The sequence below is a fragment of the Crocuta crocuta genome, unplaced genomic scaffold (genome assembly GCF_008692635.1).
Source record: "Crocuta crocuta isolate KB4526 unplaced genomic scaffold, BGI_CrCroc_1.0 scaffold334, whole genome shotgun sequence".
Taxonomy (NCBI): Eukaryota; Metazoa; Chordata; class Mammalia; order Carnivora; family Hyaenidae; genus Crocuta; species Crocuta crocuta.
This window is the reverse complement of record NW_027533260.1, coordinates 4,533,939-4,549,632: the sequence shown is the minus strand read 5'-3', so window position 1 is coordinate 4,549,632 and position 15,694 is coordinate 4,533,939. Positions and strand designations below refer to the sequence as shown.

Below are 15,694 nucleotides of genomic sequence, written 5' to 3'. Positions count from 1 at the left end.
GAAAAAGAAAAATCATACTATGTGGGAAAAAATTAAATGCTTTAAATAAGACTGGACACATTGGTTATCAAAATGTGTGAATAAAATAAATTTTTCTGTGAAATATCTCTGGTTAAAAATAAAAGACAAAGCTGAATACTTAGGTATAAATATAGATACGTGGGGTAAATGCAATATAAAGCAGACCAAGGAAAAGCACATTAATATTTAATGAAGTATAACTCAAAGCTATTATTTTTTTTAACACTTAAAATATTTGTTTAAGTTTATTTGAGAGAGACAGAGACAGTGTGAGCAGAGGAGGGGCAGAGAGGGAGAGAAAGAGAATCTCAAGCCGGCTCTGCGCTGTCAGATTTTGGGGCTCAAACTCACAAAATCATGAGATGAGCTGAAACCAAGACTCAGAGGCTTAACTGACTGAGCGCCCCCCCCCAGACACCCCAAAGCTATAATTTTCAAATGGGGTAAAGGAAGCTCTTCAGATTGCTCAGTGTGATTCCTGAATAAGATCTACCAATACTGGCAAGTCCCTAATCTACAGTATTTATAAATGCAAAAGTTTAACAAGACTTTTAAAAACCTCTGCCTGGGGTGCCTGGGAGTCTCAGTCAGTTGAATGCCCCACTCTTGATTTCGGCTCAGCGGTTGTGGAATTGAGCTCTATGTCAGGCTCATGGCTCAGTGTGGAGCCTGCTTGGGATTCTCTCTCAGGAAGAGAGAGAGAGAGAGAGAAGGGAGGGAGGAAGAAGAGAGAGAAAGAGAGCGAGCTTGGATTAAGGGGTTTTGGAATCTTACTCCCTACGCCCCTCTCTCTCAATCCACTCAAATTCTAACACTTGGGAAAAGGGAGGGAAAATCTAATCAAACAATGGAAGGANACTCTGAAATAGGCTCCAGGCTCTGAGCTGGCAGTCAGCACAGAGCCCGACGCGGGGCTCGAACCCACAAACCGCGAGATCATGACCCAAGCGAAAGTCGGATGCCCAACTGACTAAGCCACTCAGGTGCCCCTGAAAGTTTTTTTTTAAAACCATTAAAGAGTGTGGAATTTTGTCAAATTTTCTGTTATCTGTTGAGATGATCATATGATTTTATCCCCCCTCCCTTTTTTTGTTTGGTGGTGATTGCACAGCAGCATGTATGTATTTAATGTCACTGAACTGTACACTTTTAAACAGATAAGATGGCAAATTTTATGTTATCTGTATTTTACCACCTTAAAAAAATTGGGGGAAAAAAATCTTTATTTTTTAAAAATAAGCCTCTCTTGCTTCGGATTCTGTGTCTCCCTCTCTCTCTGCCTCTCCCCTGCTCACGCTCTGTCTCTCTCTTTCTCAAAAATAAACATTACAAAAATAAATAAATAAAAAATAAAGGTAAAAATAGGCCTCTCTTTAACTTAACAAAATTTAGATTAGAACAGCAGTATGTGATCTGTTCTTCAAATAACAAAGAACGAATCGAATGATGGTGTTTCTGGTGGGGGGAGGAGGGTGAAAAATTAGAATTTTTCCTACAGAATTACTTCACATCTAGCTTTTATAAGCTAAGTCATAAAGTTAATTTTTGGAAAATTCTTCTAGGATACTAACGACGTTCCCCAGGGCCTCTCCTTTGGTCTTTGTATCCTTTTTCGAAGGCTCATCATGTCATTATCCTTGTAGGTGATGGCTTCTTCAAAAGGTAACTGGTCAGGGCGCCTGGGGTGCTCATTCGGTTGAACATCTAACTTTGGCTCAGGTCATGATCTCAAGGTTCATGAGTTCAAGCCCCGCATTGGGCTCTGTGCTGACAGCCAGGAGCCTCCTTGGGATTCTCTCTCTCTCTCCTCTCTTTGCCCTTCCCCACTCATACTTTCTCTCTCTCAAAATAAATAAATAAACCTAAAAAAAATTAACTGATTTGTCTCTGTCAGATCCCAGTTGGTCAAGGGATTCAGGTGGGATTCCATCACTTTCCCCACCACCCCCTCTCCCCCCTCCCCTTAGCTTTCAAAGACTTTTTGTAACCAGGCGTCTTTTGTAAGATCTGCAAGTTCCCTTGCATCAGAGGCTCACAGAGAGGCTGGCCTGTAAGGAAGTTTCTGTGACGAGGATTCACGCTAGTAGTCAATAGGGATGTGCTTGGCACAGACCCCTGCGTGATGGGGCAGTTTAATATTTTTGTGGCAACAGCTTTTATTTCCCCCCATGCAATCTGGTAATTGCAAGACTCAGATAATGAACCCTGATAATGAGGACTCCTGCCGCCAAAGACCTAGTGGTTTGGTAAATGTTTGCTGCTATTATGGGAAACAAAGATTGTGATAACCTGCAAATACTACAATTTCTCTATTAAGCTCTAACATTAGTCCCTGTCTTTTTTTTCGTTTCTAATGTTTATTTATTTTTGAGAGAGAACGCGAGAGCAGGGGAGGGGCAGAGAGGGGGAGACAGAGGATCGGAAGCCGGCTCTGTGCTGACAGCAGACAGCCCAGTGCGGGGCTCGAACTCACAAACTGTGAGATCATGATCTGAACCGAAGTCGGACACTCAACCGACTGAGCCCCCCAGGCGCCCCATTTTTTTTCAGTGCGAATTCTTTCTGAGTCCACTCCCACTTCCTGCTTGTGACCTCTGTCACTGGATTCAAACAAGCCCTGCACAACTGCCTAAATAATTCCAAAGACTCCTTGAACCCATTCACACCGGTAATATTCTATTCCTCACATCTACCCCCACGTGGCAGCCAGAATGGCCGCTGCACCCCACCTGCACCTTCACCGGAGTCCCACTGGCTTTTGGAAATCAAGCAAACTCTTCATCATCTCGCAAGGCCCTGCCTAACCATGTCCCTCGCCTTTGGCTCCTCAGTGTAATTGGCCTCCTCTTACGTCTCCAGATGTCCAGCCTCCCTCTTCATCCGAGGGCCTTCTCACTTGCTGCTCCTCTGCCTAGAATGTTCTTCTCTCCCCTGTTCCTCAGAACTGAAAAGCCCTCCAGATTCCCTCCCCTGCCCTGCTGTGAGACCCATGCCACCCCCGCTGTTATTTCCTCCAGTATCTTCATTGCATGTAAGTTTGCAGGTGGCCTGTCTGTGACTTTGGCCCTTGCGCTACACGGTGAGCCACTCGGTCGGCGTTACTTGGCCCCACACACTACACCCTGTTGACAGGCGTGTGCGATACACATCAGTATGTATATATCCACCCTCTTTTGTCCTTCGTGCTCTTAACGGGGTGGATCACATTTTTGACTGGTATATGTTGAGTCACCTTTGCAATGCAAAAACGAACCCCATCTGGGGGCGCCTGGCTGGCTCAGTTGAAAGACTATGTCTTTCAACTCTTGACCTTGGGGTCATAAGTTCGAGCCCCATGTGGGATATAGAGATTACTTAAATAAATAAAACCTAAAAGAAGTCCCATTTGATCATAGTGTATGATCCTTTTCGTGTGTGTTTTTTTAAGCTTATTTATTTATTTAGAGAGAGTGGGGAGGGGTAGAGAGAAAGAGAGAGAGAGAGAGAGAGAGATCGAGAGAATCCCAAACAGGCCCTGTGCTGTCAGCATAGAGTCAGATGCGGAGCTTGAACTCACCAACTGTGAGACCGTGACCTGAGCCAAGATCAAGAGTTAGAGGCTCAGTTGACTGAGGCATCCCAGGCACCCCCTTTTTATGTGTCCTCACATTCAACTTGCTGATGTTCTGGTGAGGATTTTTGCATCTATTTCATCAGGGGTATTGACCTGTAATTTTCTGCTAGTCTTCTGGTCTGGCTTTGGTATCTGGGTAATGCTGGCCTTGTAAAGTGAGTTTGGAAATAATTCCCTCCGCTTTACATTTTTGGAAGAGTTTGAGAGAGATGGGTGTTAATTCTTCCTTAAGTGTTTGCTAGGGTTCACCAGGGAACCCCTCAGGTTGTCATTGGTCTGTTCATCATTTCTCTTTCTTCGTGATTAAGCCTTGGTAGGTGTCGATTTCTAGGAATCTATTAATTTTAGGTTATTCAAATCGTTGGCATACATTTGTTCACAGTAGTCTTTTAAGAGCCACGGTATTTTTCTGTTGTCAGTTGTAATGCCTCCTCATTCATTTATACTTTTGCTTATTTGAGTCCTCTTTTTTTTCTTGGTTAGTTCAGCTAAAGGCTTGTCACTTGTGTCTGTTTTCCGAAAAACCAACTCTTAATAGTTTCATTGATTTTTTTTAAATCGTCTTTCCAGTCTTCATTTTACTCATTTCTGTACCGATCTTTGTTATTTTCTTCCTTCTGCTAAATTTGAGCTTTAGTTTGTCCATCTTTTTCTTTGTTTCTTATGGTGTAAAGTTAGGTTGTTTTCTTGAGGTTCTATTTTCTTAATGTTGGCTTTTATCACATTTCCTCTTAGAACTGCTTTTGTTGCATCCCATAGGTGTTGGTATATTGTGTCTCCATTTCTGGCTGTCTCAAGATACTTAAATTTTTTTTCTACTTTTCCTGAGATACAATTGACATAGGTCGTCCTGTGTAAGTTTAAGGTGTGCAGCATAATGACTTGACTTACATAAATTGTCAAATGGCTACTGCACTGAGTTTAGTTAAGATGTATCAAAGCAGGATGCCTGGGTGGCTCAGTAAGGATCTGACTCTTGATTTCAGCTCAGGTCAGGATCTCACGGTTCGGTTCGTGAGTTCGAGTCTTGAGTTGGGCTCTGTGCTGAAAGTGCAGAGCCTTCTTGAGATTCTCTCTTTCCCTCTCTTTCTGCACCTCCCCCACATGTTCTCCCCCTCTCTCCCTCAAAATAAATAAATAAACGTAAAAAAAAAAAACCCTATGTATCAGGGCACATGGGTGGCTCAGTTGGTTGAGTGTCCAACTTCAGCTCAGTTTGTGATCTCACGGTTTGTGGGTTCGAGCCCCACATCGGGCTCTGTGCTGAGAGAGCCTGGAGTCTGCTTTGGATTCTGTGTCTCCCTCTCTCTCTGTCCCTCCCCTGCTCACACTCTGTCTCTGTCTCTCAAAAAATAAAATAAAACATTAAACAATTTTTTAAAATGTATCAAATCGTTTGTATCTATGAGATACAAAAAATGTGTTTTTTTCTTGTAATGGGAGAGAGAAATNCCAACAACTTTCAAATATACCATGCAGCAGTGGTAACCATAGTCATCATGCTGTATATTTTGATTTCCCTTTTGATTTCTTCTTCAACCCATTTGTCATTCTGGGCTATGTTTAACTTCCACATATTTGTGAATTTTCCAGTTTTCCTCTTGGTAGTGATATCCAGTTTCATACCATTGAGGTCAGAAAAGATATTTGGTATGATTTCAGTCTTCTTCAATTTGCTGAGATTGTTCTGTGGCTTAACACATGATGTATCTTGGAGAATGTTCCAGATGTTGAAAACAACATTCTGCTGCAGATGGAATGTCCTATGTGTGTTTTCTAGGTTCATTTGGTCTATAGTGTTGGTCACATCCATGCTTTCCTTAGTAATTTTCTGGATGATCTATCGGTTGTTGAAAGTGAGGGTGTTAAAGCCCCCGACTATTATTGAATTTTTGTTTGTTTCTCCTTTTAGTTCTGTTAGCATTTGGCTTATATATTTATATGTAGGTGCTTCAGTGTTAGGTGCATAAATATTTGCAATTGTTCTATACTCTTGATGAAGTGACCTTTTTATCGTTATAGTATGACCTTCTTTGTCTCCTGTTTTTTTTTTTTTTTTGGTTTCTTGTTACAGTTTTTGACTTAAAGGCTATTTTGTCTGCTATAAGTATAGCTACCCCTGGTTTTCTTGGCTTCATTTCAGAAATTATCTTTTTCTGTGCCTTCACTTTGAGCCTATGTGTGGCCTTAAATTTATTTAAATTTACTTATTTTAAGAGAGAGCATGTGTGCAGGCAGGGACAGGGAGCAGAAAGAGGGAGAGAGAGAATCCCAAGCAGGCTCCGCTCGCAGAGTTTGACATGAGGCTCAAACCCACGAACCATGAGATCATGATCCGAGCCGAAACCAAGAATTGGGTGCCTAGCCGACTTAGCCACCCAGATGCCCCTAAAGTTATCTTTAATACTTTTGTCTTTCAGCCTTTATACTAGAGTTAAGTATTTTGTTGAAGCATATAGTTGGGTCTGTTTTTTTATCCATTCAGTCACTCTGTGCCTTTTGATTGAGAAATTAATCCCTTTACATTTAAAAAAAATTTTTTTTTAATGTTTTATTTATTTTTAGGAGAGAGAGAGAGACAGTGTGAGCAGGGGAGGGTCAGAGAGAGAGGGAGTCACAGACTGAAACAGGCTCCAGGCTCTGAGCTGGCAGCCAGCACAGAGCCCGACGCGGGGCTCGAACCCACGAACTGCGAGATCATGACCTAAGTGAAAGTCGGACGCTTAACCGACTAAGCCACCCAGGCGCCCCTAATCCCTTTACATTTAAAGTAATTCTTGATAGGTAAGAGCTACTAATGTCATCTTACTGTTTCACAGCTGCTTTCTGGTTCCCTTGTTCCTTTCTTCCTCTCTTGCTGTTTTCTTCCTGAATTGATAATTTTCTATAGTGATACACTATGTTTCCCTTCTCTTTATCTTGTGTGAATCTACTGTAGGTTTTTGCTTTGTGGTTACCATGAAGCTTACATAAAATAATTTAGAAGATATAACAGTCTATTTGAAGCTGACAATGACTTAACTTGGATTGCATATAAAAATCCTACCTTTTTTGGGGCGCCTGAGTGGCTTAGTCGGTTAAGCGTCCGACTTTCGCTTAGGTCATGATCTCGCGGTTCGTGGGTTCGAGCCCCGCGTCGGGCTCTGTGCTGACGGCCAGCTCAGAGCCTGGAGCCTGTTTCAGTCTGTGACTCCCTCTCTCTCTGACCCTCCCCTGCTCACGCTGTCTCTCTCTCTCCTAGAAATAAATAAAAATATTAAAAAAAAAAAATCCTACCTTTTTTCTTGTCCCACCAGCATTTTGTGTTTTTGAAGTCACTATTTATCTCTTTTCATATACTGTATCCATTAACAGGTTATTGTAGCTATAGTTATTTGTAACACTTTTGTCTTTTGACCTTAAACTGGAGTTAAGTGATTAACACACTGTCATACTGAAGAATTAGAGTATCCTGAACCTGACTATGTACAGTTGACCATTCAACAACATAGGTTTGAACTGTGCAGGTCCATTTGTACGTGGGTTTTTATTTTTAAAAAATGCAGTATAGGGGTGGCTGGGTGGCTTCATCAGTTGAGCATCTGGCTTCAGCTCAGGTCATGATCTCACAGTTCATGAGTTTGAGTCCCACGTCGGGCTCTGTGCTGACGGCTCAGAGTCTGGAGTCTTCTTCAGATTCTGTGTTTCCCTCTTTTTCTGCCCCTCCCCTGCTCACACTCTGTATCTCTCTGTCTCTCAAAAATAAAAACAAACATTAAAAAATTTTTAAATGCTCTATAATACCGTAAATTTATTTTCTCTTATGATTTTCTTAATAATATTTTGTTTTCTCTAGCTTATTTAATTGTAAGAATACAGTATATAATACCTATAAAAACACAAAATATGTGTCAGTCACCTGTTTACATTATTAGTAAGGCTTCCAGTCAAAAGTGGGCTATTAGTAGGGATTCAGTCACATAGATTTTTGACTGTGTAGGGATTTGGTACCCCCAACCCTAATGTTGTTCAAAGGTCAATTGTACTTGTCTTTGCCAATATGTTTTATATTTTCATATGTTTTAATGTTACTAATTATGTATCTTTTAACTTCTTCTTGAAATACTCCTTTCAGGGGCACCTGGGTGGCTCAGTTGGTTGAGCATCCAACTTCAGCTCAGCTCATGATCTTGCAGTTGGTGAGTTCAAGCCCGGAGTCAAGCTCTGTGTTGACAGTGTGGAGCCTGCTTGGGATTCTTTCTCTGCCCCTCCCCCACTGTGCTCTGTCTCTAAAATAAGTGAATTAAACTTAAAGAAAAAAAGAAATACTCCTTTTAGTATTTCTTGTAGGCAGGTCTACTGGTGATCAACTTCTTCAGCTTCCATTTTTCTGGGAAGATCTTTATCTCACCTTCTTTTCTTTTTTTTAAATTTTTAAATGTTTATTTATTTTTGAGAGAGAGACAGAGCATGAGTAGAGGAGGAGCAGAGAGAGGGAGACACAGAATCTGAAGCAGGCACCAGGCTCCGAGCTGTCAGCGCAGAGCCCAACGTGGGGCTCGAACTCACTAACCATGAGATTATGACCCAAGTTGGATGCATACCGACTGAGCCACCCAGGCGCCCCTGTCACCTTCTTTTCTAAGGGACACCTATGCTGGGTAATGTATTCTTGCTTGGCAAGTCCTCCCCACTAGAACTTTGAATATATCATCCCATTCTCTTGTGGCTTGCAGAGTTTAAGCTGAAAGTCCGTCATAACCTTATCCAATTTCCCTTATTTGTGAGGAATTTTTTTTACCTTGCTGCTCTTAAAATTTTCTTGACCTTTGATTTTAGGCAGTTTTATTATAATGTAACATGGAGAACATTTCTTTGGGTTGAAATTTTGGGGGGACTTAGGAGTTTTGTGAACTTAAATGCCTGAATCTCTCCCCAGATTTGGGAAGTTCTCAGCCAATATTTTGTTAAGTAAGCTTTTTGCCCCTTTCTCCCACTCTTCTCTTTCTGTGACTCTCCTGATGCATTTTTTTGTTTTGTTTTGATGGTATCCCATTGTTCACAGGTTAGACTTTTAAGATATTTTTTAAATCTTTATTTATTTTTGAGAGAGAGAGACAGAGAGAGACAGAGCATGAACAGAGGAGAGACAACAGAATCTGAAGCAGGCTCCAGGTTCTGAGCTGTCAGCACAGAGCCCCCAATGTGCAGCTCGAACTCACAGACCACAAAATCATGACCTGAGCCAAAGTCAGACACTCAACTGACTAAGCCACCCCAGTGCCTCAATTTTTAATTTTATTTTAAAGTAATCTCTAGCCCCAAGTGGGGCTTGAACTCATGGCCTCGAGATGAAGAGTTGCACACTCCTCAAACTAAGCCAGCCAGGTGCCCCTCACAGTTTATGCTTTTAAAACTCTTTTGTAGGGGTGTCTGGGTGGCTCATTCAGTTAAGTATCTGACTCTTGGTTTCAGCTCAGGTCATGATCTCACAGTTCATGGGTTCAAACCCCACATCTGCGCTGACGGTGGGGAGCCTGCTTGGGATTCTCTCTCTCACTCTCTCTCTGCCCGATGCCCAGTTGTGCTTTCTCTCTCTTTCAAAATAAATAAACTTAAAAAATTTTTTAACTCTTTTTCTTTCTTTTTTCTTCTTTCTCCTCTGATTACATAATTTCCACTGACTTGTCTTCCACTTTACAGAGTTTTTCTTCTGCTTGGTCATGTCTAACACTGATGCCCTCTACTGCATTTCTCATTTCATTCTTTCACTTCTTCGGCTCTGGATTTCTGTTTGGCTCTTTATGATTCCCATTTCTCTGTCAGACTTTATACTTTGATAGTGTATTATTTTCCTGAGTTCACTGAATTGCCCTTCTGTGTTTTCTTGTAGCTCACGGAGCTTCTTTAAAACAACCATTTGAAATTCTTTGTGAGGTAAATAGCAAGTTTCCATTTCTTTGTGGTCAGTTACTCACTGCTAGAAAGTCGTTGTGTTCCACTGGCAGTGTCCTGTTTCCTCGACTCTCTGTGTCCCTTAGTCCTGGTGCTGCTGTCTTTGCATTGGAAGAAGCAGTCACTCCCTCCAGTCTTTATTGACTGGCTTTGGGAAATATCTTCCATCAATCCTGTTAGGGATTCTGAGGCTTTCTTAGATCTTTTCTTTTTTATTATTTTTTAAAAATAGTTTTTAAAGTTTATTTATTTTTGAGGGGGGGCAGAGAGAGGGAGACATAGAATCTGAAACAGGCTCTAGACTCTGAGCTGTCAGCACAGAGCTCGACGCGGGGCTTGAACCCACAAACCATGAGATCATGACCTGAGCTGAAGCTGGATGCTTAACCGACTGAGCCACCCAGGAGCCCCTTTGATACTGCAAAGGCAGGCCAGGTACTGACAGCCTCCCATTTGCTTTCCCTGGGCAGCGCTGAATGCCGAGTGTGTGTGCTTTCTACCCATGGGCAGAGCGGGATCAGTACCCTCTAGCTGCATACAAAGCTAGCGTGAGCTGGCTCCCCCCTGGGGCGTGCACCCGGATGAGTGTCAGTGTGGGAGGGGTGGGGTTGAGATACACTCAGCACTGGAGGTGCCTGTGGCCCATTTGAAGGGATCTACAGGTGAGTCATCCCTTGTAGCTCAGGTGAGTCATCCCTTGTAGCTCATGGGCGGGCTTCCTGGTGGTGTCTGCAGAGGGATTGGTAGGATCTGTAGCACTTTTATGCCCTCAAGACCCTAACTGCTCTTCTCCCAGCCTCTTCCCATCCCCCAGTCAAGCAGCACATCTCAGCTTTCCAGATACAGTGATGAAGAGGTTAATCTCTTTGGCACCATTCCACACAGCTTGGTGAAGTCAGGTGCTTACTCAACAGGCTCTTGCCTTCCCCGTGGGAGAAACCACAGGCTGAGATGGTCTCTCTGGGCGCTCAGCTGTGCTGCCTTGGGAGAGGGGTAATGAGCATCGGGTGAAATAGTTCCTCTTACCCTTTCCAATGTGGCCAGTCTTAACCAACCTTCCTTCCTTCTCTCTCTCTTTCTTTCTCCTCCATTGGTGTGTTAGGACTTCTCTGTTGGGCCCGGACTTCTGCAAAGGCACTCCTGTTTGTGAGGGGTTATGACTTTGTTAAATTAACAGTTGTTAGGGGCGCCTGGGTGGCTTAGTCGGTTAAGCGTCCGACTTTCGCTTAGGTCATGATCTCGCAGTTCGTGGGTTCGAGCCCCGCGTCGGGCTCTGTGCTGACTGCCAGCTCAGAGCCTGGAGCCTGTTTCAGCCTGTGACTCCCTCTCTCTCTGACCCTCCCTTGCTCATGCTGTCTCTCTCTCCTAAAAATAAATAAAACATTAAAAAAAAATTTTTAATTAACAGTTGTTAAGCAGAGCATGGAGGGCCCGCTAGCTAGTGGGCCATGGCTCAATAGAAGACCACAAAAGAAATTGAAATAAATAATTTGTTACAGGTTCTAGAAGAAGTACATGGCAAGACTCAAGGGGCCACATGAGGTGGTCAAGGCAGGGTGCGAGCAGAGAGAGAGAGAGAGGCGGGACTCTGGGCACATGCCTTTATTTAGGTCTGTGAGTGGAGTGTTTTGAGGTTCCTGGGCTAAGGCCAGGTTGGGCGATTTAAACCAATTTTAGTATATGTGCTGCCGAAGCGAGCACTCGGCGATTTAAACCAAAAAGGGCAACGTTTTGGTAAGGTCCACAGGAGTCTTGTCTAAGGGCACACAGCGGAAAGCCCTGGGGGGTAGGGGAGACTCTTGACCTTAAGGGCTGTTAGGTAAGTCAGGAACTTAGATTTGCTTCCGACTCAGTGGGCTTTTATGTGGGGCATGCACTTGCAAGGGAGAACGGGGGAGAGCATCAGTTTAAGGTTCCCTGCAGGCTACTTGGCCAAACAAAATGGATTCTGAGGCACCAATTCCATGGAGTAGCCGAGCTAAACTCTTGAACGACGGGTGATTATCAAAGTCAGTGCTCTTTGAGGGGAAGATGGCAGAAAACTTCTATTTCACCATTTTTTTTTTTTTTATTGGAGTGAGAGAGAGACAGCATGAGCAGGGGAGGGTCAGAGAGAGAGGGAGTCACAGACTCTGAAACAGGCTCCAGGCTCTGAGCTGGCAGTCAGAACAGAGCCCGACGCGGGGCTCGAACCCACGAACCGCGAGATCATGACCTAAGCGAAAGTAAGACGCTTAACCGACTAAGCCACCCAGGCGCCCCGTATTTCACCATTTTGATGGCACCATGGTTACTTCAGGTGACTTCAGGCAAATCAGAAATCCTCTTGCCCAAGGGCTGGACACAGGAGCGATCTCTCTCAGGCCTTATCTCTAAGGGTGAAGGCTGTGAGCCTTACTAGACCTTTCTACTCTGCTCTTGCAAGAATGAAGACTCTTTCCCACATGTCATGAGCAACTTGAAGCCTAATGAACTCAGTAGCTAGTTGCCCAATAGCCTGCTGGTGCCTGTCGTATCTCTTAAGTTAGGAGGCCGGGCAGAAGTACATGCGAGTCCAATACATGCTGGAAAGTCTTTTCCGGAAAAGTTAGTCTGAAGAGCGTATTGCTTTTGCAACAGAATCCCATGGATATTTAATAGCAAAAGAGGTCTCACAGAGCAAGCAAAGAATCATGGGTACCTATGGCACATGGCACCTCCCTGAGCTGATCGACTAACACATATCAGCAAGGGTGGTGAGTCAGGATGGAGGGACCGAAGGACAAGGGAGCAATGACTGAGATCATGGGCAGACGTTAAAGTGGAGCGCGTTGGGAAGACCGGGCGGTAGCCACAGCCTCTCCAAGGCGGGAACCCCAGGCTCTTCGTTGCACAGACTCTGGTGCCTGCCCCAGCCTTCCTTTCCAAGCTGCCTCAGTGGAAATTCATTTTCTTTAATGTCTTTCTCAACGAGGAAACATCTTTCTGCTGTAAAGAAGGAGGAACCAATAAATTATGAAGCACAGATGAGGAGATAAATGATACGATTTGAGTCACTGATGGAGATTAAGTGGGGGGGGGCGCGTCTTCAAAAAGAATGGCCTACACACCCAAATTCCCTTTCTCTCCCTCCTTTCTCTCTTTTCACCCTGCCCGCTTGTCCTCAGGCAGGGGCAAGGTCCTTACCTGGCACAGTCCCCAGACATGGGGGAGGAATAGCACCGAGACTTCACACCCAGAATCTTCAATTTCACAACATACTTCTTGGAGTCAAAGGACTCGGGGCAGCAGAGCTCAAAGCAGGCCCAGAAGGTGCAACTAGGGCCACAGAGGTTGGTCTGATTCAGGGGCAGGATGGTGTCGTCATTACAGCACTGCTCCAAAGGGTTGTAGATCTTGTCCCCACACCTGGGCGCCTGCTGGCACAGCCACACTTCTGGGCCAGTGGGGGTATCTGGACAGAGACTGACGGTGTGGGCCCAAGGAGGTCCAGGCACTAATTCCCCCCATCAGGAGCCCTCTGTGAACCATGACCCCGCTTCCCAACGGAAGCCTGGTCTCTCTACATTCTCCCCCAACCTTGTACTCACCTGTGACAGTCTTTGAAGACTGGAGGAGAAGGAAGACTAATCCACACACAGGAGCTGGAGGAGAGGGAAGGGAGGTTGAGGATGAGCTGAAGTGCGGCCATGGGGCTGACTGACCTCAGGGAGGGCAGGCCAGTGTGGGGAAGGCTTAGCTCCAGATTTGCTCTCCAGGCTTGGGTTTGGGGCCATCTCTGCGTAGGCTCTAGTTGCTGATGCGTGTGAGATTCTAGACCGCTGGGTCAGAGCAGCCTGGACCCTTTAACGGGGAGCGAATGCAGGAAAAACTCTCGGGATGCCAGAGCTTAGGGTTCCAAGAATGCAGTGAAGTTTCCCAGTTGGGGGAGGGGGTGGGGCAGGTGTTAAAGATAATCCGGAGGATGAAAAGGAAGAGGAAGGAAGCTGAGGTAAGATGGACAAGGAGAGAATTTGGACGCAGGGCTGCTTTGGTAATACAGCTGGGCTTGAATGGCTCTTGTGCTTGGAGCTCCCCTTACCTGTGCTGCGACTTCCGGGCCCCCATGAGTATGGGTGGGGTTGGAGAGATGCAGGAAATAGGAAAGAACGGATGGGACATGAAGGGTTTTTATAAATGCAGTCACATGACCAGGTTCGTGCTTCACCAAGTTCACGTACCCCACATTTGTCCTTATTGTGAAACCATGTAGAAGTGGATAACCATGAGATCATATGGAGAAAACAGTAGGCAAAGGCCTGGCTTCATCTCCTATGACTGGCAAGTGGAAAGTGTCCTATTACTGCATCTCCTGAGCCCCCACCTTCTGGGCTGCTGCACACCCGTTAGTGAACGCAGCACCCGTGTCTCCGCCATGTGGATGGCGGCTCCAGCCTGCTGCCGGCCTTCAGCCCTACTGGGCATTCTCAGTTAACGGGCCAGCGGAGAGGATGGCTTCTCCGTGTGTGTTAAGCTTCCTCTCCTACAAAACACCTGCCATTTTTATATTGCCCAGGTAACTTATCCTCAGAAGTTTCAAGAGATTCTGTCCCAAACCACTTTGTTTACTCTCTGGGGAGCTGTCTGGAACCATCCTCGCAGCTGTCACACGAACTAGCCGACGGGCACAGGCTCCATAAACTCTAGGAAGGGAACCAGAGGAGAGTGACAGTTTGCCGACTCCCCCCCAACCCCCCATGGGGTTGTTGTGAGGATCCAGAGAGCAAATGGCTCAACAGGGCAGATCATAATAATGTTAGCAGTAACAGACAGTTTGTGAGGTGGTACTTGAGCGTGCAGCCCAGGTAGAGGGAAGCTCAGGGTAAACTGAGGTCTTTGGATCTGGATGCTCTCGATGGGCCCCACCTCATTTGTCTAAAGTGCTTTTAAAAAAAATGTTTACTTATTTATTTTAAGAGAGAGAGAGAGAAGAGTGTGAGTGGGGAGGGGCAGAGAGAGAGGGAAAGAAAGTAGCCTAAGCAGGCTCCACGCTGTCAGTGCAGAGTCCCACGCTGTGCTCAAACTCATGAACCATGAGATCATGACCAGAGCCTAAGCCAGGAGTCAGACACTTAACCAGCTGAGCCACCCAGGTGCCCCTAATGTGCTTCTGAAATGACCCAGTACTAGAGGGGACATTACCAACCAAAGTCAGTTTGCAGGATACAAGCAAAACTGAGGAAGGAGGGACCTTTACTAGATATGATCTGCTTATAAAAATTCAGGGAAGGATCTGAAAACCCTTTATGATAATAGTCATTTCTGAGATTACCATTTATCTATTGGTAAAGTAATACCAGTGGCTTGTTGTCTTCTTATGTCCCTTTAAATTTCACTTTAAAAATTGGGGCTCCTGGGGCTCCTGGGTGACTCAGTTGATTAGGAGTCTGACTTCATCTCAGAGTCTGGCCTGCTTTGGATTCTGTGCCTCCCTCTCTCTCTGCCCCTCCCCTACTCGCGCTCTGTCTCTTCCCCTCCTCGCACTCTGTCTCTCCTTCTCTCTTGAGAGAGTAAACAAACAAACAAACAAAAACTTGAAAAGAAATTTTACTTAAAAAATGTAAAATCCTCAATACTTTTTTCCCTTGGAATTTTTCTGCCTTCTGGACTTTTTTTTTTTTTAAGTGTTTTAAAAATATTGGCATGATAGTCCAATTCTTTACCAGTGGCTTAGTCATGACACAGTTATTGACACTGAAATTTAGCCACCATTAGTAATGCGTAGATGGAGAAATATGTTTGGGTATTCTCTTGTGAAATCCAAGCTGTAGGAGTAGGGGTTGGAGCCGCTGTATGGTAGGAACTAATCCTGTTGCATCACACGTGTGATTACTAATCACTTTTCTTCCCTTTTACAATGCAAGTAAAGATTTTGAGTTCTAAACAAATAAACAAAAAAGATAATAGATAATTCAGCAATAGCTGGAGACTTCAACACCCCATGTTCAATAATAGAACAAAACAGCAGGTAGATGGTCATCAAGAATATAGAATACTTGCTGGCACCTGAATGGCTCAGTCCGTTGAGTGTCCGACTCTTGATTTCAGCTCAGGGTCATGGGATCGAGCCCTACATGGGCCTCAGAACTGAACATGGAGTCTTATTGA

At 44.6% G+C, this 15,694-nt stretch overlaps 1 protein-coding gene across 1 annotated transcript; it reads right to left on the bottom strand.

Moving 5' to 3' along the window:
• Positions 1–12,729: 12,729 nt before the first annotated feature.
• On the bottom strand, positions 12,730–14,011 carry LOC144217582 (insulin growth factor-like family member 3). The gene is made up of 3 exons (XM_077747194.1): positions 13,930–14,011; positions 13,138–13,191; positions 12,730–13,001 (listed from the first exon to the last, which is right to left on the bottom strand). Exons 1-3 carry the CDS (start codon positions 14,009–14,011, stop codon positions 12,730–12,732), a joined length of 408 nt encoding a protein of 135 aa, XP_077603320.1.
• Between the last annotated feature and the right edge of the window lie 1,683 nt (positions 14,012–15,694).